Source organism: Aethalodelphis obliquidens, unplaced genomic scaffold (assembly GCF_003676395.1).
Source record: "Aethalodelphis obliquidens isolate GAN/ISIS:26980383/991018 unplaced genomic scaffold, ASM367639v1 scaffold58, whole genome shotgun sequence".
NCBI lineage: Eukaryota > Metazoa > Chordata > Mammalia > Artiodactyla > Delphinidae > Aethalodelphis > Aethalodelphis obliquidens.
The window spans coordinates 11458458-11486177 of record NW_020838002.1 but is presented as its reverse complement, the minus strand read 5'-3'; the positions used below and the strand labels follow the sequence as shown (position 1 = coordinate 11486177).

The 27720-nt window shown below is 38.5% G+C and overlaps 2 protein-coding genes across 20 annotated transcripts in view; both read left to right on the top strand.

Annotated features, from left to right (window-relative positions):
• Positions 1–22894, top strand: DDX52 (DExD-box helicase 52). Of its 2 annotated transcripts, none has more exons than XM_027087384.1 (15): positions 1–138; positions 1206–1404; positions 5733–5860; positions 6834–7019; positions 8739–8882; positions 9564–9675; positions 10500–10572; positions 11068–11271; positions 13468–13558; positions 15919–16041; positions 16175–16325; positions 16495–16570; positions 18727–18798; positions 19378–19470; positions 22334–22894. In XM_027087384.1, exons 1-15 carry the CDS (start codon positions 52–54, stop codon positions 22389–22391), a joined length of 1797 nt encoding a protein of 598 aa, XP_026943185.1. In that variant the 5' UTR covers positions 1–51; the 3' UTR covers positions 22392–22894. The 2 variants fall into 2 exon arrangements, with proteins under 2 accessions (XP_026943185.1, XP_026943184.1); XM_027087383.1 differs by lacking the exon at positions 22334–22894 and adding an exon at positions 20681–20957.
• A 2406-nt stretch (positions 22895–25300) lies between these two features.
• The window catches only part of SYNRG (synergin gamma), a 92534-nt gene continuing 90114 nt past the window's right edge, over positions 25301–27720 (top strand). For 4 of the 18 annotated variants that reach the window (XM_027087379.1, XM_027087376.1, XM_027087378.1 and 1 more), the window contains exon 1: positions 25308–25447. In XM_027087379.1, the coding sequence (XP_026943180.1) occupies positions 25371–25447 (77 nt within the window). In that variant the 5' untranslated portion in view covers positions 25308–25370. Of the gene's footprint in view, positions 25448–27720 lie in introns of all 18 variants that reach the window. The other 14 variants (XM_027087370.1, XM_027087373.1, XM_027087369.1 and 11 more) reach the window with 7 other exon arrangements.

The following is a 27720-nucleotide window of genomic DNA, read 5'->3' as shown; positions in this document are numbered from 1 at the left end:
GGGGAGTCCTCTGCGCAGGCGCTGTGGGACCGCGGAGCTTTCTGGGAAAAGATGGATGCTCACGATCTGTTTCGCCGGCTCGGCGCGGGGGCCAAATTCGACGTGAGACGCTTCTCGGCGGACGCTGCCCGATTCAAGGTACTGTGTGCAAGGTGTCAGAAGCCTGAGTAACTGAGAAGGGGCAGGTGCCGGAGAAGGAACTGGCTGCTGGGGGAGCCGGCACTCGGAGACCCCGTGGCCTGGCTGTGGGGCATTTTCCCTCCCTTGGCGTTCAGCTTACTGCAGCCTTCTGAATGAACTCTTTTTCCCATCATTCTGTAGACTTTGTTGGGTCTAGCAAGGAAACGTTTCCTCCTGGCCTCCTTTCTGAGTTTATTCAAAGCACAGTTAGAATCCTACTTTCAGAAGTTATCTTTTTTCCGAAACTGATGGAAAAGAATTTGAAAAATCCCAAACGGAGAGAACAGATGATTTCACTGTAGTCTCTCCAGGTTTGTCTTGGCATGCGTATGCCTTTAGTGGGCATGTTTTTTTTTTTTATTCCCGCAACTCCATGGCGTGTTAAGTAACCAATGAGAAGAGCGATTTAGAAATGGGAGATCTTACATAGGGAATTAGTGAGTGATAAATCGGGAGTAGTTAGGGCCCAATTGTGGAAAATCTTGAATATCAAGATTTCTTGGTATTGGGACTAGGGACATGTGTGTGTGTGTGCAACACGTGTGTTTCTTCTTTCTCTGTCTGACGGCATAGCGTAGTTGTTAAGAGTTTGAACTCTGGAACCAGATTATTTAGGTAAAATCCTGGGTCGGCCAGTTACTAGTTTTGAGACCTTGGTCAAGTTACTTAACCTCTTAATGCCTCGATTTTCTGATCTGTAATATTGCTATTTACCTCGTTAGGGTTGTTGAAGGAAGAAGGAATTTAATATATCTAAACATGCTTAGAAATCTGCCTGACAGCATGTGTTATGCTTATAAGTGTTAGTTGCTATTATGACTATTATTATTACTTTTATAAGGTCAGAAAAGGTATCATCTTGGATTCCATTTGCCCAAACACACACTTGTCAGCTCAAACAAATAGTTGGTGAAAGATAAAAAAGATGGGGAGTCATTGTACCCACACCCTTACTGCCAACACTGCTAGGGTGAAAACAGTGCCAGTCTGTCTATAGATTTCATTTGAAATTTTCTGGGTTTTAGATAGGAAAAAGGAAATATGACTTTGATTCTTCGGAGGTGCTACAGGGACTGGACTTTTTTGGAAACAAGAAGTCTGTCCCAGGTGAGAGTGAATCATCAAGAACTCATCAGGAACTACAAGATGAAGAGAAAAATGAAGAGAGCCTAACTGAAAGGAAGAGGGAGCAGAACAAGAAAAAGAGGAAGAAGATGACTTCAGGTTAGTGCTTGATGTGTTTTCTTTTCTTTTTTCTTTTTTCAATTACAGAAATTATGCAAGCTTATGATTACACCTCAGACAGTATACAGCTATTTGTCAGTTGATGGCATTCAGGTTGTTTCCAGGTATTTGTGATTATGAATATTGCTACAATAAGATACCTGTACATATATCTTTTTGTACAGGTGCTGTATTTCTGTAATTAGCATCCTAAATGTGAATTCACTATGTGAAAGGATATGCACACTTCTTTCTTTGAACAGATACAAAATGACTTCCCACAGCCATGTCAATGCTGGATACTGTTGGTCTTAACATTTTAGCCAATCTCATGAGTGAAACTATTTTTTAATTTGTATTTTTTTTAATTTATTTATTTTTGGCTGCATTGAATCTTTGTTGCTGAGCGCAGGCTTTCTCTAGTTGCGGCGAGCAGGGGCTACTCTTCATTGCGGTGCGTAAGCTACTCATTGGGTAACTTCTCTTGTTGCAGAGCACGGGCTCTAGGCTCGCCGGCCTCAGTAGTTGTGGCTCGCAGGCTCAGTAGTTGTGGTGCATGGGCTTAGTTGCTCCACAGCATGTGGGATCTTCCCAGACCAGGGCTCAAACCTGTGTCCCCTGCATTGGCAGGCGGATTCTTAACCACTGTGCCACCAGGGAAGCCCCTGTATTTTCTTGATAACTGGTGAGGTTGAACATCTTTTCATAGGCTTTGTTGGATATTTACATTTCAAGTTTTGTGACTTGTTTGTTTTTACACCTTGCCTGTTTTTCACAAGGTTTTTTTCTGTACTCAAAAATAGGAGTATTTACCTTTTTTCTTTGTCTGTTACATCTATTAAGTTTCCTAGCCATTTTACCCTTTTTTATTATTTTTTATTATTTTTTTTGCGGTACGCGGGCCTCTCACTGTTGTGGCCTCTCCCTTTGCGGAGCACAGGCTCCGGACGCGCAGGCTCAGCGGCCATGGCTCAGCGGCCATGGCTTACGGGCCCAGCCGCTCCGCGGCACGTGGGATCTTCCCAGACCAGACTGGGGCACGAACCCGCGTCCCCTGCTTCGGCAGGCGGACTCTCAACCACTGCGCCACCAGGGAAGCCCCATTTTACCTTTTTAATAAACTAAATACTTACACATGGTTTTAAAAAGTTATACAATGGTGAAAAGTAAATTTTCTTTCCACTGTTTTGTCTCTAGTCCCCTATTTCTCCAGAGGCAACCACTGTTAATCAATTTCTTAGGTATTTTCCTAGAGATATTCTATTCACATGTATTTATACCTCGCTTAAAAAACGTGAATGATAGTGTACTCTGTATGCTGTTCTGTTCTGAACCTTCCCTACCCCTACTCCTTTTACAAAAAACAATATATCTTGGAGATTGTTTGGAATGAGTAGGAAGTACATTGCCTTGTTCATTTTAACATAGCATAGTATCCCATTGTCCATTCCATAAGTGATTTAACAAGTTCCTATGTGATGGGCTTTTAGTTCGTTTCCTCACTTTTACTGTTACAGCGTTGCAATAAATGTTTTACTTTGTGTGTATGTGCGGGTATATCTGTCTGATAAATTCTTAGAAGTGGAATTTCATAGTTAACAAGTCATGTTACTTTCCTGGCTACAAGGAAGTTTAATAAAGCCTTCCACCGAGATGAATTGAAAAAAGACCTGACACAAGCTTAGGTTGCCCTGTTTTCCTGGGCAGCCAGAAACACACAGATATGTCCTATAACCATTTAACAACAAGTGTGGATAGACATATATATAGTTTTAATTGGAAAATTCAAGATCTTGTGGATGAATAATGATTCAGGTCTATTAATGCCAACTGTCTCATAAAAGGGAGCAAAATTTTATTTTTTTAAAAAGTCTTTCCAAAAAAAGAAGTCATTCCAATTGGTGATGCCCACCAGCCATGTACGAGAGTTTCCTTTTTATATTAATTTGCCTCCTCACGTACTGTTGCACCGTTTTACTGTTAACATTGTTCATCTGTTTCTTCTTAATTTGTTAGGCCTTATATATATTAAGGAAGTTAGCTCTATTCTAGCATACTATGTATACAGATATGTTTTCTAGTTTGTCACTTATCGTCTTTATTTATTTATTTGTTGCCATTTTATGCGTTAAATTTATCTTTTCCTTTATGGTTTTTTGGGTTTGTTTTTACATTCTAAGCATTAAGCTTATTTTTCAAAAATTCTCCCATGTTTTCTTATTTGTAGTTTCATTTTGTTATATTGAAATCTTTGACCCTCTGGGATTTTATTTGGTATAAGGAATGAATGAGGAACTAATTAATTTTTTTCCAGATGGCTAGCTAAGTGTCCTAATACATTGATATTACATCTTCTCCCTGTTGCATTTAAATACAACTTTTATTGTAACTTATTTCCCATATATATTTGGGTCTTTCGACTCTATTCTATTTCATTGATTTCTAATTCTGTATTCCTACACCAGTACCAGCTTGTGTTAATTAATGTGGCCTTACTTTATAAATTCCAGTAGAGTGGTATGGCATACTCTTTTTATTGATTGGGCAACTGGATATTTTCTCCCTAAAGTGATCTCTAGAGTCAGTGCAAACCCAGTTAAAACTCTAGTAGACTTTTCTGGTAGAAATTGAAAAGGAGTTTTAAAAAAATAAACATGCAGTTATTATGTGACCCACCTATTCCACTCCTAGAACTTACCCAAGAGGAAGGAAAATGTGTGTCCTCACAAAGACTTGTACACAGGTGTTCATAGTGGCTTTATATGTAACAGCCAAAAACTGGAAATGACCCAAATGTCCTTCAGCAAGCGGAGGATAGACAAATTGTATATCCATACAATGGAGTACTACTTGTAAATAAAAAGTTAAAATTATTGATACATGCTCCAACATGGATGAATCTCAAAATAACTGTCCTGAGCGAAAGAAACCAGACTAAATTTATTAAATACTATATGATTCCATTTATATAAAATTCCAGGAAAAAAAAAAGCTAATTAATCAACAGTGACAGAAAACAGGGGACTTCCCTGGTGGTCCAGTGGTTAAGACTCTGCTCTTCCACTGCAGGGAGCACAGGTTCAGTCCCTGGTCAGGGAACTAAGATTGCGCATGCTGTGCGGCACAGCCAAAACAAGAAAGAAAGAAAGAAAGAAAGAATACAGGTTGTTACCTAGGGATGGACTGATGCATTGTAAGGGGCCACAAGGAAATTTTGGGAAGTGATGGAAATAGTCTTAAATGTGGTGATGGTTTAACAGGTGCATACATAATGTCAAAATGCCTCAAGTTGTATACTTTAAATATATGCAGTTTATTGTGTTGGTTGTACATCGGTGAAGTTGAAAAAATTTAAAAGAAATTCCAGAAGTAGTCTTTGCTCATTACTCTTCTTAGAATTTTTTAGGTATTCGTACATATTTATTTTCCCATATAAACTTTAAAGTCAGCTACTCCAGTTACCAAAACAATCCTATCATTACTTTTCACTGAGGTAGTGTTATTTACAGATTTAGTGAGAATTGCTCTCTTTATAATATTGAGTAGTCCTTAAGTATTGTGTTGTGTTTATTGGTATTATAAGTGAAATCTTTTCTTGCATCGTATTTATTTTCTAGCTGGTTGTGGATATAGAAAAGCTGGCTGCCTCATTGACATCTCTTATTGTTTAAATAGTTTTTGAATTAATCCCTCATTGTTTTCAAGTGTACAGTTAGGTACATATTACAAAGCTGAAATAACTAAAAAGGAGAAAAAGGAAAGAGTGAGCTTCAGAGCTCTGATTTTACCAACACACAACTTGCTTCTCCTTTCCCAATTTTTTTTTTTAATTAATTAATTTTTATTTTTGGCTGCCTTGGGTCTTTGTTGCTGCGCGCGGGCTTTTCTCTAGTTGCGGCAAGCAGGGGCTACTCTTCGTTGCAGTTCATGGGCTTCTCATTGGGTGGCTCCTCTTGTTGCAGAGCACAGGCTCTAGGCGCGCGGGCTTCAGTAGTTGTGGCACTCAGGCTCAGTAGCTGTGGCTCACGGGCTCTAGAGCACAGGCTCAGTAGTTGTGGTGCATGGGCTTAGTTGCTCCGCAGCACGTGGGATCTTCCCGGACCGGGGCACGAACCCGTGTCCCCTGCATTGGCAGGCAGACTCTCAACCACTGTGCCACCAGGGAAGCCCTCCTTTCCCAATTTTTATACCTTCTATTACTTTCTTTCATCTAGTTGCAACCACTAGTACTTTTTCTTTTGTTTAGTGTGAAGGTAAGGTATGGTCTGTTTGTGCCACCTAAGAATGTTGCACTTAAAATCTTTTAATTTTTTAAAAATATATTTTAGAAATTACGTCTCAAGAAGTTTCTACTATACAGTGGATATCATCTGTGGAAGCAAAGATTGAAGATAAAAAAGTTAAAAGAGAAAATAAACTAACTTCAGGAAAGTTGGAGCAGCTCAGAAAAGAAAAGGTTAGAAAAATGGCTTCATCCAATTGTTTTTCTGGCCTAATAACTTTTTCGCTATCCTTGAGTTATTCTGGTGGTAAAAGCGAGTATGGTTTTGTTTAGAAGATTACTTACATTAGATTAGATTTTACTTTGATGGAAACTTAAAGCAAAGTAGTGTTTGTGCTGTGGCTGAAATTTTTAAAGTTTAAAATTCTTGAAAGTATCTTGAAATTTTGAAACTTAGGTCCAAATTGATGATGTGTTTAGAATTAAATTTTTAAAATTTCTTATTCCCTTTTGATAAACATGAAATTGGCCCCCTTACTCCTTTATGTTAAGCTCACACTGGTTTAGAAGGATTTCCTCCGACAGGGATTTGAGAGTTAGAATTCTTAAGAAACCTATTTTATGACTTGGGACTAGGAGGAGTAGAATTCAGAAGAAACAACAAATATGCCGTTGTCGTGTTTGCTGCTCTCCTGCTGTATTGCAGATGGAGAGTATTGTTCGGCTCAGTTAGTAATCCCGAATCTGTCTGGGTCAGAGAATGGGAAAACAACAAAACTCAGCATCACCTGATTCTGCTTTTGGCACTCAGTCTTAATAAGTAGAGTTTAGGGTAATCATTAAAAAGCATTGGCACTTGTCTGCTAAGTGCCACATAAAGACAATAGATTGATTCAGTGCCTGCCTTCTAGAAGTTTATATAAGATTGTGACTGTGACAGTAGCACATTAATGTGAATAACACATTATTCATGGCATTGACATTAATATGAGGAAAGTGTGGATAGATAGGTTTCATTGTTATGAAGGTCTTCCTTCTATGAAAGGGCACGAATTATACCTAATATCTGTATCTTGTAGGGATTGGAATTTAACCAGAAAGTTTCATATGTTACTAAAGCTTATCCCAGAAACCGTTACTGTTGCTTTACAACATCTGACACGGTATTTGACCACATTCATGGCGACTCCTTTATTTCACTTTTCAGATAAACTTCTTCCGGAATAAACATAAAATTCATGTCCAAGGAACTGATCTTCCTGACCCAATTGCTACATTTCAGCAACTTGACCAGGAATTTAAAATCAATTCTCGACTGCTTCAGAACATTCTAGATGCAGGCTTCCAGATACCTACGCCAATCCAAATGCAAGCCATTCCAGTTATGCTGCATGTGAGTATGAAGGCCTGTAAGTGAGTATGCGTGCATGTGTATGTGTGTGTGTGTTCATTCTCTTTCCTCTGTCTTTGAAATGTTCCTTTCTGCCTTATCTCCCCTTGTTGAAATCCTACCCTTGATTTCAAGGTCCGTCTCTAATACCTGTGCCTCCGTAAGATTTGTCTTGATCACTACTGCTAGATGTGATCTTTTTCCTTCACCAGCACCGTTTCCCCTACCACCCAGTTCTCCATGTGTTTTCTTTTTCTTGCAACATTTGTCTTACACTTTACTATGGATTTGCATTAATTATATTCATCTCTTCCATTTAACTAAGAGTGTTAATCTTCTGAGGATAGGGACTATGTTCTGTTTTTTCATCCATGATTTAGTTTGTAATATTCAAGAACTATTTCAGAAATACAGAATTCTTGTACATAACCTGACTTTGTTTTTATCCCAGTACTTTTTATTATTGAAGTCTATTTAAGTACCAAAAAAATGCATAGATTTTAAGTGCACAGTTCATTGAGTTTCAACAGTGCATACCCTATGTAACCATCAACTCAGTGAAGATGTGTAGCATTTCTGTCACTCCAGCCAGTTCTCTCATACCCCTTCCATTCAGTCCTCACCTGACCCCCGCCCAGAGGTAAGCACTTTTCTGGTTTCTATTGCCATGTTTTAGTTTTTCCTCTTATAGAATCATGTAAGTGGAATCATTCATTATTTACTCTTTTTGGTTTCTTTCACTCTAATACAGTTTTTGAGATTCCTCCATGTTGCATATATCAGTAGTTTGTTACTGAGTAGTATTCTGTTGTATGAATATACCATAATTTGTTTATGTGTTGTTGATAGAGGTATGAGTTAACTTAGACTTTTGGAAATTAAGTTTTTCTGAGGTTTCTTTTTGTAGTGGTGAGAGCTGACTTTTTTCCCCAACATAACCAAGATGGCCTTCAGTTCTAGTAGCCAAAGGATATGAGTTCCCTCTCTCCTCATCCATACTAACCCTTTTCATTTTCTTTGGGAACTGAAATAAGAATATATTTGAATGATGTTGTTGACTGACATTATAGTAAATTTGCTTTTAGTTTTCATTTAAGGTTGTTTCTGTAGTGACCTTAACTTAAAGCTTTAAAAATCACAGTGACAAAAAAAAAAAAATCACAGGCTCCGGATGCACAGGCTCAGCGGCCATGGCTCACAGGCCCAGCCGCTCCGCGGCATGTAGGATCTTCCCGGACCGGGGCACGAACCCATGTCCCCTGCATCCGCAGGCGGACTCTCAACCACTGCACCACCAGGGAGGCCCTCAACACTTTTTATTTCTTACTTTTAGCCATTCTGTTATTTATTAAAACCTTCTTTAAGGATGGAGCAATGCAGATATCAGGTCAAAAAGTTGGTTTTGTAATTTTGCTTTGATAAAGAGGTTTAGGGGAAAGAAAAATTGAAATAATGGAAATAAGGTTGTGAATCATCTTTGGGTTTTAGTTATCTACTTTCTTTACCCAGTTCAAATGAACTTTAGTAATAATGCTCAGAAACTCTATTGGGGCGGTTGTAGCAGGGGTGGGTAGAAAGGCAAATATCGGAGAAGTTAGAAGAGTGATGGAAATGTGAGTGTTTGGATTTATTATGTATAATTTTGTTATTTTTATGGCTGGTAGCATTATTTGACTGGGCTCTGAAAAATGTATGTACTCTTACTTAATATACTCTTTTTAGGGTCGAGAACTTCTGGCTTCTGCTCCTACTGGATCTGGAAAGACTTTGGCTTTTAGCATTCCTATTTTAATGCACCTGAAACAACCCACAAACAAAGGCTTCAGAGCCCTGATTATATCACCAACACGAGAACTTGCCAGCCAGGTATGACTGGTACTTTCTGAAGAGGTTGTGTTTGTGTTTGTCAGTCATCTTTCTTATTTGAGGGTAATAGAAAGGTCCAAAAGAGTAAGGCCCGTGTCTTTCTCATGGTCACATATTCTGTTCAAAGCACACTTCTCTGTGTCTTACTGCATGTGGGCCAGTCTTTTAAGTCTTTTCAGTTTTATAAAATATGTTGTTCTTAACATTTATACTTTGGTATATGCTCTAAGATCCTTGAAGTTGGAAGGCTACTATCATATATAGTTCCCCTCTAAAACTTTTTTTCCTCACCTAGAAAAATGAAACCTCATCTCAGTTTTTGAGAAAGTAAAACTATACAATGATCCACTCTACCCTCCCAATGTGCTTAATATAAAATACATGCTAAGTATGAAATAGTTTTGTAACAGTACTGTATTCTACAAACAATATGTAACAGAATGGAAGAGTTTTGGTTTTATCTCTTGGAACTAGTTTACTAGACCAGAAGAAACTACTGAATCTTACTTAGTATTGACGTTCCAAAATGCTGAGATTCCAGGTTAATCTACAGATTATTATGGGCTTAATTTCAAGTATTCATGAGTTGATACTAGATTTATTTTGTTAATAATGAAAAAGAGACTATACATCTTATCCAAGTATTTTAGCAGCTAATGTTTTTATCATTTTCTGTTTCAGATTCACCGAGAGTTAGTAAAAATATCTGAGGGAACAGGATTCAGGATACACATGATCCACAAAGCAGCAGTTGCAGCCAAGAAATTTGGACCTAAATCATCTAAGAAGTTTGGTAAGGGGCTTCGTGCTTGAGATGTAAGGGAGTTAGAAATTACAAGTATCCTAATTGCTACCTAGAAGTTCTTCAAGTGTAGTTAGTTGGATTTTTAGAAAAGCTGAAAGAGATCTCCTCCTCACCCCCACCCAGTAGATATATAAATATATACCAGTGGTTCTCAACCAGAGGTGATTCTGCCCTTCACCCCCACCTCACCCTCTATCCCAGGGATACTTGGCAATATCTGGAGACATTTTAAGTCATCACAACTGGGGAGAGGTGCTACTAGTATAGGGACAGAAGCCAGGGATGCTGTTAAACATCCTACAACACACAGGTCAGCCTCCTACAACAAGGAGCTGTCTGAACCAAAATGCCAGTAGTGCTGAGGTTGAGAATCCCTGCTTATTCTATTGATTGTTAATCTGCCATGGAAATATTCTGCAGATAAGATTGATTTACATCCCTACTCTTAGATCAGCCAGAGAATCTGTTTTACTTGTCTTTTATCTTGAGCTTCTGAGTAAAGTTGCATTTAAGGAAAGTATTTTCCTGAAAAACAAACAAATGTTTGTTAAGCAAATTGGTGGATTATAGTATTCTTGCCTCTTAGAAGCTGAGAAAGCAGATCAGATAAAAGGAGAGTAAGGATATAGTAGTTTGTGCTATGATGGATTTAAAAAATATGTATATTAGCTTATTGTGTTGTTGGTGGTATAGTGCATATAACCACTTCTCCCCACCTGAGGTTATTAACAGAAATTCAGGAGACTTAATCCCCTAATTCAAGAGGGATGAATGTTGTTTTTGCAATTTGTACCATTTATTTTTCCTTACAGATATTCTTGTGACTACTCCAAATCGACTAATCTATTTATTAAAGCAAGATCCTCCGGGAATAGACTTAACAAGGTAAATTACTTTAATAATGTCTTTTATGTGTGTTTTTCATTAAATTGATTATATTTTGTCCTCAGTTACTTGTATTATTGCTCTTTGGAGCTTGCTATCTTGATGCTGAGAAAAATGGTTTTCATTAAACTCATAGAAAAGTAACTATCCTGGTCTGGAAGAAAGTTAACAGATTCCGATAAGCAGTTAGTACAGAATTCGCCTAGAAATTTTCACATCTTTCAGCAATGGTGATGGCGTTCATAAGGTTTATCTGAGCTTCTGTCATTGCCAGTGGAACCTCATATCTTTGGGGCTAATGGAATAGGTACATTAATTTATATTTATTTTGTTTTTACCTTTTTCTTGCTTATTTTTCTTATACTTTTTCTGGTATGATATGTAGATCTGAGAAGCATCATTGTGGTTGGACTTCTTCATTTGTTCCCACAGGTAGTGAAGCATCTTGGATCTTTCAGTTCAATACCCACAAGTTTTTTTTTTGTTATTTCTTAGTGTTGAATGGCTGGTAGTAGATGAATCAGATAAACTGTTTGAAGATGGCAAAACTGGGTTCAGAGACCAGCTGGCTTCCATTTTCTTGGCCTGCACATCCCACAAGGTCAAAAGAGCTATGTTCAGTGCAACTTTTGCCTATGATGTTGAGCAGTGGTGCAGACTCAACTTGGATAATATCATTACTGTTTCCATTGGAGCAAGGTAATTGTTCTTCCACATTATCCCACTCATTTTTTAAAAAAACACAAGTCATTATTTTAGACTAAAAGAGATAGGTTGTGTGGGTTAAGATTGATAAAAAGAGTTTGACTGAAAGAAATATATTCTTTAAAGTCAAGATTGATTAAGCATTTTCTATTTTAGAATAATCCAAAGGGAGATTCTCATATTGTCATATTAATATTCCTATCCTCATGCGTTTAGTTGGTTTTTCCAATCCACAAAGTATGACATGAGCTCTGTGGCCACCCAAAGGATTTAATCTCGTTGATGGCTTAACAAAGTAGGGCCACAGAGAAGGAAGCTGATGTTACTGAGCCACTTGATTTATAATTGCTTTTTAAAAATATTTTGGGGAGCATTTATGCTAAATGATAGAGAAAAGTCTTATGAAATTATGATATTGCCACTTGATACACTATAATGCAACGCATGAAATGGTCGGAGTGAAGATTGTAGCTATATGAAAAGGTGCCTGTAGTAACATGTTAAGTAAAACAGAAGCCAAATGAAACAGTAAAGAATATCCTGTCTACTTTCAACATAAAACTCCTGTGTATAAAAAGAAAAATAGAACAGATTAACCATAAACATAATTATAAAGGCAGATAACAGAATGGAAAAAGTATTTATACATGGTATAGAGTGTTAATAAAGCCTAAAGATACCTCACCCCAACTGTTTGTCAATAAATAAACCTTTGCTAACCATTAAGAAAAAAATTTAGGCATATGTAACAACCCCCTTTAAAATGTTCTCATTTTACCCAATAATTTTACTTTTAGAAAGATTCTGTAAGTAATTAGACACATGAAAATTTATGACTAGAACACAGCAAAATGTCAAAGTTTATTCTAAAATGGTAGAATTGTGGGTAATTTATTTTATTGTTTATGTCTTTATTTTTTTAAATTTTCTTGAGATAACATTTTTATAATCATAACAAAACATTCAAAGACCTAAATAGACATTTCTCCAAAGACATCCAGATGGCCAGTAGGCACATGAAAAGATGCTCAACGTCACTAATTATTAGAGAAATGCAAATCAAAAGTACAATGAGGTATCACCTCACACCAGTCAGAATGGCCATCATCAAAAAGTCTACAAAGAATAAATGCTAGAGAAACTAACACAACATTGTAAATCAACTATACTCCAGTAAAAATTAAAAAAAGAAAAAAGAATAAATGCTGGAGAGGGTGTGGAGAAAGGGAACCCTCTTACATTGTTGGTGGGAATGTAAATTGGTGCAGCCACTATGGAAAATAGTATGGAGGTTCCTTAAAAAACTAAAAATAGAGTTACCATATGATCCAGCAATCTCAACTCCTGGGCATATATCCTGAGAAAACTATTATTCGAAAAGATACATGCACCCCAGTGTTCATAGCAGCACTATTTACAATAGCCAAGACATGGAAGCAACCTAAATGTCCATTGAGAGATGATGGGTAAAGAAGATGTGGTGTACACACACACACACACTTACACACACACACACAGAGGAATATTATTCAGTCATAAAAAAGAATGAAATCATGCCATACAGCAACATGGATGGGCCCAGAGATTATCATACTAAGTGAAGTAAGTCAGAGAAAGACAAATATCATATGATATCACTTGTATGTGGAATCTAAAAAATGATACAAATGAACTTATTTACAATGCAGAAACAGGCTTACAGACATAGAAAACAAAGTTACAGTTACCAAAGGGGAAAGGCAGAGGTGGGGATAAATTAGGAGTTTGGGATTAGCAGATACAAACTACTGTATATAAAATAGATAAACAAGGTCCTACTGTATAGCACATGGAACTATATTCAGTATCTTGTAATAAACTATAATGGAAAAGAATCTGAAAAATAATATATATATACACACACACACATATATATACACACATAACTGAATCACTTTGCCATACACCTGAAACTAATATAACATTGTAAATCAACTATACTTGGATTAAAAAATTTTAAAAAAGAATGAATAAAACATTTAAAAATAACAACTTTGTCTTTAAGTTAAAATATAAATAATTCAATACTTATATTGACAGTGGAAAAGGTCATTCTGTTGGAGTTGTGTGTAAATTTTTTCATTTATTTAGAATTCAAGGGGGGAAACAAAAATTGGCTCTTGCAAACTACAAGGGATGTTTTCTTCTTAGGAATTCTGCAGTAGAGACCGTAGAACAAGAGCTTCTCTTCGTTGGGTCTGAGACTGGAAAACTTCTGGCCATGAGAGAACTTGTTAAAAAGGTATATTTGGACTACATTCTTGAGTTTTGTTAATGTTCACCAAGCCTTGTATTACTAGGTGTAATATTACTAGCAATTACTTGTATTACTAGCCTTGGAAGATGGATTTATTATGAGCACTTAACTTCCTGGCAGACCCTTGATTGGGGCTCTGCTGGGTCTCCCGCCTCCTGCTGGCAGTCTTGGGGGTCTCTCTGTCCCAGCTTCTCCCTGCCCACACCCTAACTCCCATCCAGAACTGGCTGCAGGGCCCCCAGCTCTCCTCCCTGTTCCCAGGTAGGGTGATCAGTGCTGTGGCCTGGGTCCCTGAGCTGTGTGCTGTTGAGGGGGTCCTGCCGCAGGATTCCTGGGTGGGCCCCCCTCCGTGCCCTGGCTGTTTCCATATTTAAGCTGAAATCAAAGGTTTTAGAAACTTAAAAAAAAAAAAAAGGAAGGTTGAGTGCTATTCTTGCGTCATATTTAGTAATCCAGTGGTAAATCGGTAAGAAGCACATTGGAGCAACTCTTGTCTCGAAGGGGAGAGGCTCTGCTCTCAGAATACATTAAGATTTCTGTTCCCAGCTCGGGGTAGGCCAGGGAAAGACCTACCTGCTGCCCTGAATGCCTCCTTTTTCCACACCAGCACACTGCGGGTTCTGTTCCAGACCACCACAGTAAAGCCAATGTCACAATAAAGTGAGTCACAGGAATTTTCTGGTTTCCCAGTGTATAGAAAAGTTATGTTTACACTATATTGTAGTCTATTAAGTGTGCAGTAGCATATGTCTAAAAAACAATGTACATACCTTAACTTAAAAATACTTTATTGCTGAAAATGCTAACCAACACCTGAGCCTTCACTGAGTCATAGCAGAAACATTAAAGATCACTCACTGATCATAGATCACAACAGCAAATATAATAATAATGAAGAAGTTTGAAATATTGCGAGAATTACCAAAATGTGATACAGAGACGTGAAGTGAGCAAATGCTATTGGAAAAATATGGTGCTGAACATTGAGTCGCCACAAACCTTCAATTCGTAAAAAACACAATATGTGCAAAGTGCAATTAAACAAAGTATGCCTGTATATATCTGCCCCTGAATCTCCCCCCATCACTCTCCTGGTTTCTTAGAGAACCGGGGCATTAATGAATAGGACACTAGAGTGGGGTTTTTTGTTTTATTAATGAGTTAATAGAAATATAGTGCTTACAATAGTGCTTGGCACATAATAAATGCTATTATGTGCATGTTTTACTAATGTTCTTAAGGATATCATTTGGCAGTAGGGAATTTAAGGTTTTCACAGATACTCAAATGGAATTATACACCAGAGATTTTTAGCCATGTATAAACTTCAGGAGTTCTGTGAACCTTCTGAAATTATATGTAACATTTTGTGTGAATGTGTGGTTGCCTGTTAGAAAGCTTCATAGCTTTCTTTCATTAGATTCTGAAAGGGTGCGTGGACCAAAATAATAAGGTTAAGCCCTAATGCTGACAGTCAAAAATATAGAAAGCTGGTTTGAGAGAGAGGTGGGGTTTGATGATATTAATGTAAAAACTAAAAATCATTTGCTTAGGGCTGCTGGTTGATAACTGAGATTTTATGGAACTTGATAAGATAAAGATTATATTGAGAGAACTGAGAACCAAGGACTAAGCTTTGGGGAATACCCACAGTTAGGATAAATAACAGATTAAAATGACAGATATTGGGGCTTCCCTGGTGGTACAGTGGTTGAGAATCCGCCTGCCAGTGCAGGGGACACGGGTTCGAGCCCTGGTCCAGGAAGATCCCACATGCCGCGGAGCAACTAAGCCTGTGCACCACAACTACCGAGCCTGCGCTCTAGAGCCCGCGAGCCACAACTGCTGAAGCCCATGCACCTGTAGCCCGTGCTCTGCAACAGGAGAAGCCACCACAATGAGAAGACCACACACCACAATGAAGAGTAGCCCTTGCTCACCGCAACTAGAGAAAACCCACACGCAACAATGAAGACCCAACGCAGCCAAAAATAAATGAAATAAATAAATTTATTTTTTTAAAAACGACAGCTATTACATTTTAAGAAGAAACAAAAATGTTCTGAAGCACAGAAGCAATCAGATGATTATTTCAAAGAGTGGGCATCCATTGCTGTAGAAAGATGAAGGGGAATTAATTAGACAAGATTATTGGAATTAGATGGAGAGCCTGTACTCCACAACAAGAGAAAGAACCACATTGTAGAGAATGGATGGTGAGGAAGACAGGCAGGCTTGGACCTCTGGTCTAAGAAATTTGTCAATTTCTAAATTAAAATGAACTAAAATCATATGAAATACTGCAGTTACATTCTTGATTATGGATTATGTATGCTTTCTTTTAGGGTTTCAATCCACCTGTTCTTGTTTTTGTTCAGTCCATTGAAAGGGCTAAAGAACTTTTTCATGAGCTCATATATGAAGGTATTAATGTGGATGTTATTCATGCAGACAGAACTCAGCAACAGGTAAAGTCAAATGCATACTTTCAAAGCAATAAAGAACAACTAAATTTTTTTTAATTGGCATTAAATTTATGAAGTACTTGTTTTCCATTCCTAGAGTGGTACTAAAACATTTAATATATGTTCTGTTAACCAGAGAGATAACACAGTCCATAGCTTCAGAGCAGGAAAAATCTGGGTTCTTATTTGTACAGCCTTGCTAGCCAGAGGGATCGATTTTAAAGGTGTGAACTTGGTCATCAACTATGACTTTCCAACCAGCTCAGTGGAATATATCCACAGGATAGGTGAGTCGTGTGCCCCACCCCTCTACTCGCCTCTCTTAGCACCCCTGCCAGTCCCTTCAGCACGCTCAAGTTTTTAGTGCTGTGAAAATCCAGTGACTTGTATATGTGATTCTTGAAGGTCCCATTCCTCCCAAAAGTAGGTTTTTTTTAATGGTCTGGTTTCTCTTAGGTCGAACTGGAAGAGCCGGGCATAAAGGAAAAGCTGTTACATTTTTCACTGAAGATGATAAACCATTATTAAGAAGGTAAATTAGGAGAAAAAATTTAGCATTAAGTTGGCAAAATTGATTCATTATTCTCATACACAGTTAACGGATAATTACAAAATGGCTGTGTCCCAAATTCTGTTATGGTATTAGTCAAACAAACCTTAGCCATGAAAAAAAGAAAAATGATCAAAGGGCCTCGTTTTTGCCCTTCCATTGTTAGATTTTGGAAATATTCACAATGGAATATTCATTAAGTTTCAGACCCACGGGCTTTCTTGGTGGCACAGTGGTTAAGAATCCATCCACCAATGCAGGGGACACGGGGTCGAGCCCTGGTCCAGGAAGATGCCACGGAGCAACTAAGCCCGTGGACCACAACTACTGAGCCTGCGCTCTAGAGCCTGCGAGCCACAACTACTGAGCCCATGTGCCAGAACTACTGAAGCCTGTGCACCTAGAGCTTGTACTCCACAAGAGAAGCCACCTTAATGAGAGGCCTGTGCACAACGAAGAGTAGCCCGCACTCGTTGCAACTAAAAAGAGCCCGCGCATAGTAACAAAGACCCAATGCAGGCAAAAATTAATTAATTAAAAAAAAAAAAGTTTCAGACTCACAGAATTCTCCCAATAGCCTTCACTTGATATTACTCAAAATGTAATATTAAGCTTTTGGATTAATTGTTTAAAGTTAACCCCTGAGTCTCTTATAGCCCCGTCAAAATGATCTCTTAGCATGGGTGTATTCTTCCCATTACTCTTAGGGGCAGCTGGAGTTTTATGTTTAGTCCCAGGATCACCTGTCATAGAGGAAAAACTGTTTTAGTAACACACTCTAATATTCAGTTGTAGCCCCTTGAAGCCTGGGTAACCTATGATAGATACACTTCTAGAATCTTATCTTAATTTAGCCCATCGTCATAGATTTTAATATAGAAGCTGAGTTTCCTACATTTGGGCTGCCTACAGAAATTTTAGTCTGATGATAATTGGCAACAGTTCATATTTCTAACAAATGAAGTTGAGTTGTGGATGTAGGCAGTTTGTACTTTATTCTGTTTATCAGTTTTGGCGAAGATTTTGCTTCGTGCCTTCTGAGCCTTGGCTCTGTCAGCCTTGATTTTGCTGTGATCAGATTTTCACATGTGGTGTGTAGGGGAGTACATTCCAATAGCCTAGTTCACCTGAGTTCTCAGCAACTCCAAGCACGTGCATCTGATGACCCCCATATCAGTGCAACTGTGTACCTCAGTTTTCCATCTGGGAAATGGGGATAATGATAGTATTTACTACAAAGGGTTGTAAGGATTGAATAAGTTACTACAGTAAGTCCCCTACATACAAACAAGTTCCGTTCCGAGAGTGTGTTCGTTAAGTCCAGTTTGTTCATAAGTCCAACAAAGTTAGCCTAGGTACCCAGCTAACACAACCGGCTATATAGTACGTACTGTAATAGGTTTATAATAGTTTTCACACAAATAATACATAATAAACCCCAAAATAAAACATTTTTAATCTTACAGTACAGTACCTTGAAAAGTACAGTAGTACAGTACAACAGCTGGTGCTTCTTAGCAGTACCAGCTACGTCACCACTGCTTTTATGCTTGCTTCCGGACACCCTGGGCTTGAAACAAAGATACTGTGCTACTGTACTCTATACAGTACTGTACAGTAAAGTACACAAAAGCACAACCACTTGTAGAGGATGTATGCATATGACAGTGTACGCCAGACATGTGAACTAATTTACCTGATTGGGCATGCGAATGCATGTTTACATCTTTGAAAGTTCAAAACTTGAAGGTTCATTTGTAGGGGACTTACTGTATACATGAGAAGCTTGAGACCATGTCAAGCTTTATCATTTAATAAATTTAAGTATGACTCTGACTTCAGTCAGTGTCTCATCCAATACTGGGCTTAGTAGCTTTTTAGGGCTTGTTAAATATTGAGTAGAAACAGATGCTATCTAAAATTTTCATCAAGACATTGATTTCAGTCCAGCAGACCATTCTCTCAGTAATCCAATATGACTGTATCTGGTAATAATTGGTAATAATTTATCAGAACACTTTACTGGATTACTTTTTTGTTTGTGTAGTTTTAATTCCTCTTGTATTGTGCAGAGGGTTTATGTACATAAACATCAGTTTGACAAGATACAAATTTACGTTTATGGGTACCTTTTTCAGTGTTGCCAATGTTATCCAGCAGGCCGGATGTCCTGTCCCAGAATACATAAAAGGTTTCCAGAAACTACTAAGGTACAATCTTGAATTTACCTGGAGCTTCTCTCTCTCTCTCTCTCTCTCTTTACATATATATTCTTGATTTCACACTCTTATACATTATAGTTCTAATAATACTACTATTTTTAGAACATTTTAAGATTAAAATTTTTCCTTTTAAATATTTGTGAATACTGTCTGTTCTTTCCCTGCCAGTTTTTCATCCTTGAAATTTTAAGTATTCAGATTTTTAAAGTATTATTCAACATGAGTGAAATATGCTGAGATTTTGTTCTAATTCATAAAACTGATAAAAAGCAGTTAATTGGCCAAAATGAAACTCTAGTGTTTGTTAGCACAAGATATACGAGTGACACACGACATATTTTAATCATAATCAGTGCCTTTTAAAAAATTGGTTGAATTTATCATCCCTTTGGGTTACCTCTCTAGATGCTGTTAGGTAACCTAGTATATTAAAGTGGATACAGTGGTGTCACTGTAAATCTGTAAGTGGATGAAGGAAACGAATTTTGTGAACCAAAGAACCAAAACTAGTTTTAGCTCTTTTAAATTAAGTTGCACTTAATTCAGTTCTTTCTTTGTAACTTTCAGTAAACAAAAGAAAAAGATGATTAAGAAGCCTTTGGAAAGGGAGAGCATTAGTACAACTCCAAAATATTTCTTAGAAAAAGCTAAGGATAAACGGTAAGTATATGGTAAAAGTTACTGTTTGATTCTGGCATATTCTTATAACGTAAGCATTATTTTTCCTTAGGATAGATTTTTAGAAGTAGAATTTGATAGGTCTACAGTCCATTATAGAAGGTAATAAAAGTAATATATCTTAGGTTGCCTGTGATTTGGAAACTTGGATAATTCAATCTTGGAATTTTTCTTTATCTGTATATTAATGATCTGTATTTCTCCATCTTTGAAAATATGATTTCAATTCACTATGAATTAGAATTGCACTGTCCACCATCTCCACACAGCCTGTATCTGGGCACACTACTGAGGCCAGTAGTTAGGACTGCTGACTCACATTGATGGAGTCTTCCTTCAAGCTCCATATTCTGGGCAGGATTTCAGTAGGATCTTGGGCTTATGCTGAAGCACATTGTAACACCTCTGAACAGTATGACTTGAGTAAATTTGTAGTCATTTAGCTGAAGTTTTGAGGATTTTAAAGTATAGGTTTTTTTTTTTTTTAGCATACACACAGGACTACCTTTTTTGCCTGTTACTGCCAGGAAACGACATGATTTCATAGGGGATTTCACAGTACTATTCTTTCCACTGTTTAAGGAAAAATGACACTCTTCAAATTCTATCAGTACCAATTAATATATAACATATATAAAATGTAGGCCTTTACCAAGTTCTACTGTTCACCTTCAGTCTTACTACATATATCATATGTAGTGAGGTGTATGAATGGATGTAAAATGAGACGACCCCTTTCCTGAAGTTAGGGAAAGGAGATTAATATACATGAGAAAAGTTAGATAATAATTTTTAAATAAAACAGAAGTTTAGAGAAGGGAAAAAAATCATTATGGATTGGTGTAGTTACAGAAAGTTTCAAGGAAGTAGAATTATGTTCAAGGATGGGTAAAATTTAGGCATGTAGAAGGAACAAGGTGAACCCAGGCGAGAAAACCTGCACTTTCCTTCTGAGTGAAAGAGTCTGCCTGGCATTTTGTATTGGTTGTGGGAAATAATGTTCAGCCCCAGTACATAGACTGTACAGAGTGTCCCAAAGGGTTCGGTGGTTTTAAGCTTTAATAACTTGGGAAGAATAAATGTTACAACCTTATAAAACTACATCATTTGAAAGATTATTTTAATTTAACTGGTACTTATTCAGTTTTGTGCGTTCTTAATACATTTTTATTTTTATTCTTTGTGGCAACAGTTCCTGGGTGACAGACCAGTGGATTGGTAGAGAAGGTTGCCCTGCTTGGTCACCTTATCTGTCTCATAAGACTTTTTCTTGTGGTGGGCTGCTGCAGAATTGTTGCATACACATCAGAACCTCATTCTTTGGGTGATCTCAAAGCTAGGATTGGAAATGCAGTCCTTTCAGGCACTGAGCCGCAGCTGATGAAAGTTTTTACAAAGGTCGAAAATTGTCTAGAGCATAAGATCATGGCTGTGTTGAACTGTAAAAATAAAATCAATATTTTAAATAATGACAGTTTAATTGCTGATTTTTGTAAGTTTGTAGCTTTTAATGATCTGAGGTTATTAAAACTTAAAGCTGCGCTAAGACTTTGAGGACACTTGTTACAAACCTTGTCACTAGCCCCCTGCTTAAGATGCTTTGGTTCTGTCTCTATTTTCTTTACATTTAAAGGCCATACTTCTTAACATAGCATACAAACAAGATCTGATCTAGCTTACCTTTCCACTGTAGATGTTGCTTTAATGATCCTACCCACACCTGTGGCCTCAGCTCTATGCTGATAAATCTTAAGTCCATATCTTCAAGCCCAGCTTCCCAACTGAGCTATAAACCTGAAGCCTGTTGCCTAATGGGTGTCACTTCAGGCGCTGCAAACTCAAACTGGTATAGTAGGGCGTAGGGGAGATTGGATTTGGAGCCAGAATAACTGGCTCTAATAACACCTTTTCCTGTGTGACTTTGCACAAGTCACTTCACCTCTCTAAGCCTCTTTCCCCCTATATATAATGGAAATGGTTATATAAATAATACCAACTCTGCCACTCAGAGTTGGTGGAGGATTAAATGAACTGATATACATCTAAGAACTTTGCATTACTGTACTGTAGTATGTGAATATTGATTATTTTCTCAAAACGTTTTTTCCTTTTCCTGTGTTAACAGTTAGTTGATGGCATTCACCATTCACCAAAGTCTAAAATCAGACTGTCATGTCTAAAATTTTTACCAGTGTCATGTCTAATATTTATTACCAGTGTGTGATGATCAGCAAGTTACTTAACCACTCTACCTCATTTTCCACATCTGTAAAATGAGGATAATAATAGAATCTTCTTCGTAAGTTAGGAAGACTATCTGAGTTGATACATATAAACGACTTATAAACAGTATCTGGCATTTAATCAATGTGAACTCTTCTTATTAATTCAGGATCAGAATCTGTCTTTTATACCATGTTGTAGTGTAGTTTACTGTGGTGTTTCTGTCTCACTTACCTGGATGTGGTTTTCTAAAGGGCAAAGACACATCTTTGTGTTCCTAGTGCCTTGTATACTTGATTATACAGGAGGTTTCAGTAAATGTTTATTAAACTGGTAGAGTTTTGGAAAGTACATATATCTAAAATTTCTAGGGCTTCCCTGGTGGCGCAGTTGTTGGGAGTCCGCCTGCCGATGCAGGGGACGCGGGTTCGTGCCCCGGTCCGGGAGGATCCCACATGCCGCGGAGCGGCTGGGCCTGTGAGCCATGGCCGCTGAGCCTGCGCGTCTGGAGCCTGTGCTCCGCAACGGGAGAGGCCACAACAGTGAGAGGCCCGCATACAGCCAAAAAAAAAAAACAACAACAAAAAAAATTTCTAATTCAACTTTCCTTTCATTGTCACAGGAAAAAGGTCACTGGTCAGAACAGCAAGAAGAAAGTAACTCCTGAGGACAAAAGTTAAAAACAGACTTCTAAAAAGACTATATCACAAATGTGATTTTATGATTCCAGCATGAATGTTGTTTTCATGGAATACATTGTCTTATAATCACCTGTACCAAACATTTGAAATCAACTACAAGAACATGGGACTAGTGAAAAATGATCCTAAACTATCAGTGCATCATGTCAAGTTTCAATTCATAGGTGATTTTTTAAATGATTATATAATGGAAAAAACATTCATTGACATTCATGTGGTTTGAATCCAGAGCGATGCTTCTTACAGAAGAACAAAAGTTTATGCTAAAAATAACAACACCCAAATGTGGTGAACTGGATTTTTCCCTTCAAGTGTGGAAGAGCGTGTCGTGTATGCTGTGGAGAGGCGTTTGGAACCACATTGCGAAGTAAAGTCTTGAGGTTGAATGCCCCTTCCCACCCACTTTTTTTTTTTTTTTTTTTTTTGGATGGACAAGAAGCAGCACGGGCTGTCTACCAAGAATAAACCTACTGCTCTCTTTATTTCACTGTTTCTTAATTTGTTGATGGCCTTTTGTGATATGAGCCACAACAAGATGCCTTTTATATGGCTGGTTATTCAAGTTCACTAGAATTTTAAATTCTTTGATCTATATATAAATATCTTTTACCTCATCCCTATCGTAGCTCAGACCTTACCTTCATAATGTTGCAGCTATAAGATTATGGTCAGCTTCTCCCTTTCTTACTTCATTTTCCATCATTTAACCATGTTCTTTCCTGTCTCTTTCCATTTGAGATGACTTTGCTCGAAAAGTGATAAACATTTTATCCTGATAAGGAAGAATGTTCCTGTTACTTGATCCACCTCTGTCTCCCTTCTCTTACAGCTTATCTTTCCTAAGGCTTTATGGCCCTTCATCCAGATAGTATGCAGGTCTCTGCCGAAGGTAAAGGATTATGATTGTACAGTGATAGAGACTATTCACTCTTAGTAGATTTTCCTCAGTTGCTAGTTTTGTACAGTGGAATGAAAAATCGACTTCATACATGTAAGGTACTTGCAATGGTGCCTGACATGAATGTTAGTTATCAGTACTGTAATACTATAATATAGATAACCTTTTCTCAGTAACATTTGAATTACACTTATTTATTTCCTGTATCCTCAGTCTTTTATTCTAGAGTCAGGATGGGTAGACTTCAACTTAAATATTTTAGATGAGACAAAAATTGTTCATCTTCAGAATTTATGTAAATGGAGACCTATTGCTACAAGGTGCAAGAAATACTTAGAAGCCTGTGATTTTTTTGTTCTTGCAAACAGAGCCTTGACTCAAAATATATTCTGGAAGTAGGTGTACTGGTGCCACCCACTTGCCAGTTGTTTTAAGTTCTTAATTTCTCAGAGGTTCAGTTTGTTTGTGAAATTGAGGGTAATACCGACTATGTCTCAAGATTATAAGTACCCAGCACTGTGCCTGACACGTCATAACTTCACAAAATATATTCCTTAACAAACATTATATATTTGGTTAGGAATACAAGTCTTGGTAACACAGTCCCTGCCCTTACAGTATAGTGGGCATAAAGTAAAGGAACAAATAGTGTGGTAGATGCCGTGTTAGACATAAGGCCACAATGCTGAGTCATCACAGGACAGCATCTAACCTGGACTGGAAATACCGTGGAACGCTGACATCCTGAGTCATGTGGTCTATGATCTTTGAAATACTCCCTTCGTTTGACTTTATTTCCTCTTTTTTTTTTTTTTTTAGTATTTTCTCCTGTGCGATCACCCATCCTTAAAAGTGGCTACATAAGCCTGTACCATCTTGATTTGTCGATGGATTAATACTGAATTTAGTTATATATCAGTTTATGTCGATTGGAACATCTGCTACACAGTTCCATCTAAAGAAGGGGAGGAATGAAGTTAGTGGACAATTATGGGGGAAAAAAGCATAATTAAATAGCTGGCTCTAGCTGAAATGAAGTCAAACTCCTTGGATTTTGATCCTGGTCCTGCTGTTTTGCAGCTGTTTGATGTGGGTAAATTACTCCTCCTCCTAACCTTGATTTTCTTATCTGTGAAATGCCAATACTAGCTCTTAGGGACACTGAGGATTTGAAAAAATACAGTAAAGTTCCTGACCAGTGATTGTGCCCAATAAACGATAACAATTATTACAAATTGTTTCCCAGTAAAAGCCCTGAGGCAAGAGTAAAAGATAAAGCTAATTATAATCCGTTACTTGCTAGTAAGCAAACTCCACTTGAGGGCTTGAAAAAGTTTACATTCAACTTTTATATTTACCTACAGTAGTTTGGTTAGGAAAAAAAAAATCACAGTAAAATATGCCCAGATAGGGTCGGAGCAATGAACTCTTCCAAGCACCACCGTTTTGGCCCTGATTGTAAGTATAGGGAAAACGGGGATTACCAGCTGGCTAAACACCTTCGGCTTTTAGAGTGGGTACCAAAAGGAAGCTGCCGAGTTCCTGGGAAAAAGTAGAGCTCATCACTAATCGGCGCTGTGATGCTATCAACGGGGCATTCAAGATCCATCTATTCTTTGTGTAAAGAGTAACAATAAAAGAACACCCGTGTACCCCCCATCCAGGTAAAAAAACAGGACTCAGTGTACTGTTTCCACTAAGCAAGACGATGGTTTTCAAACGGAGGAACGGTGACGCCTCGCCGCTCGGCGGCCAGCTGGGTTCTCCACAGAGCCTTTCCTGAGAATGAACCTGGAGCCGGCACCAGACCATCCCACCAGCCCCTGAACTAGAATTGCACCTGGCGGGCCCTCAGCTGTGGCCGGGTCACGTGACGAGGAAGCGCAACTCCTCCCCCGGACGCGAAGGGTCACGTGGGCGCGCGGCCCCGCCCCGTCGCCCAGGCCGCGGCGAGGTGGGGTCCTGCTTCTGCCCCGGAAGTGGCTGTCGGGAGCTGACAGCTGCTGGGAAGGTGGCAGCGGTGGCGGTGGCGGCGGCGGCGGCGGCGGGCCCGGAGCAAGATGGCGCTGCGGCCGGGAACGGGAGCTGGCGGCGGCGGGGCCGCGGGAGCTGGCGCGGGGGCTGCCGGGGGCGGCAGGTGAGTGTGAAGACCGGGGCTGGGCGTGCCTCGCAGACGCAGAGCAGACCCGGCACCGGCGACGGGTGGTCGGTGGTTATGGCGGTTTTCGCCCACGCCGACCCCTTTTCCCTCGGAACTGGGCTACGGGAGGAGGGGTCGTCCTCCGGGAACGTAGGCCGAAGGGATGGATGGAGCCCGAGCGCCCGACTCTTGTCCTGCAGGCTCGGGGGCACTGGCTGCTGGTGCTGAGCGGGGAGGAGAGGGGGAGGAGGTGAGTGTCCCATCAGTGCGGCTGCCACCCGGCTGGGTGGATAAAGGAGGAACTCGCTTCTAGCCCGGCTGGATCTGAAGCGACCAGAGACTTCCTTTTCCCAGGGCTTGACCAGGGGCTCTGAAAAATCTGTTCACAGAGCTGCACAAGTGTTTCCAAGGGGTGTGTGTGTGTGTGTGTGTGTGTGTGTGTGTGTGTGTGTACTCATTTTTTCAGTGTTGTGTCCTTTTTATTTTTTCCTTAACACACCAGAAACAGCAGGAAAATCTGAAGACCTTTGAATTAGTATATAGAGCTCTTGTAGAGGTAGTTTTAACACCTGTCTTCTTACTAAAAAACAATTCACTGTTAAACAGCACGTACGCAGTTATCAAAACAAAGCTTCCAGACTTTTACTTAGCCCTTAAACAAATTTGCTCTCTGTCAGTTCCAGCTACTAATCGCCAGTAGCTCTCATATCGAGAACATTAAAAGAGATGAACACTTGCAACCCGACAAGTTCATCATTTGAGGAAATATTTGATTCTGGGAAGTTTTCATCCCACTTCTGTAATGACCTAGTCTGACTTTGTTTTGCTAGCCAACCCGAGGTTCATACACATTTGGAGATAAATTTTGCTTTTTATCTTCAGCATCCTAAATTATTTTTGGAAAACAAAGTGTTAGGTTTTTTTTTTTATGCAGTGTTTTATTTTGGAGTCATGAACACCACAGCGTGAAGCCTTTAAAATCATCACATCCTGCAGGTGCTTGTATATATGCCAGGAAAAGAGAGCAGTCACTTCACCTGTGTGCAGCCGCATTTTTCACTTCCTCTTTTTCACATCTTTCTCTCTAGATTTAAAACTGTTTTCTTTCTCTTTTGTTTTCTGATTTCCACTTTTCATTAGAATTTTTCATGAATACTTGATATAAGTCAGTTTCTGGCTAGAGAAGACAAATATGTAATAATCTCTTTTTTCTGAATGTGACAACAGTTTCTAAAGTGTTCTTGAGTGGCATTAATTTGATCAAGTGAATGATGAGTCATGGCACCAAGTTCTGGGGAAATATAAAACTTAAAAGAATTTGGCGTTCTAGGCACGGGTTTTGGGGGGGTTTGTTGTTGTTTTGGCTTGGGTTTTTTTTTGTTTTTTTCAGGTGGAGAGGAGCTTGGGTGTAGAAAGTTGAGTGGATCATACCCCTTAGTTTGTAGTAGTTTAACATCATTGGTCCATGAACACAATATTTTTTCTAAATATGGCCTGAATTGTGATAGAAATTAGAATGATTGACTTTAAAATTTCTTTCCTATTTAAAATTTGGTGGTAACATTACATTCTTAAGCTCTAGAGGATATGTGGGAGAGCAAATCAGCCTTATCTTGTAAAATGTGTGATAAATATTCTATTGGAGCTTTTCTGAGGCTGAGAAGCTGTATGCTTAATAAAGAAAGAATATGGTTTTTAGAGAGCAGTGGTGAGGGCTGAGGTTGTTTTTTAATAAGGAAGCTAACGTTATGGTTGGTACCCTAAGTATATTTTAGGGAAAAGAAAAAGAACCAGGCAACCTTTCTCAGCTTTTAATGGAAGAAATCTGTGAACTATAATTTACTATATTTCTTAGGTACTTGTCTGTGTCCTTCCTAAGAGGCTAAGCAAAAAGCACAGGCATTTTCCAGCTTTATTAATGTTAGCCTACTTTTGATTGGTATCCTGAATGGACTACTTTAGAATAAATAGTAGAGTTGTATAAAGGGCAGAATTTACGCAAGAGATGAGAAGTATAACTTGTTTTCTTTTTTAAAGTATGGCAGGAAAAAAACAGTTGAAAGATCTTGATTAGACTGTGTCCTTCTGGGATAGTATCATTTGTGAGCTTGTCTATTTCCTGCTTTTATAAGCTCCTTAAGGGCCTCATCATCTTTTTATCTTCCACTGCTTCTAGCACATTCTACACATAGAAAACATTCTGTAAATATTTGTAGATTCAAGCAACGTTGTAGGCAGAGAAGAGGTATTTCAATTGGGCCTCATTTCAA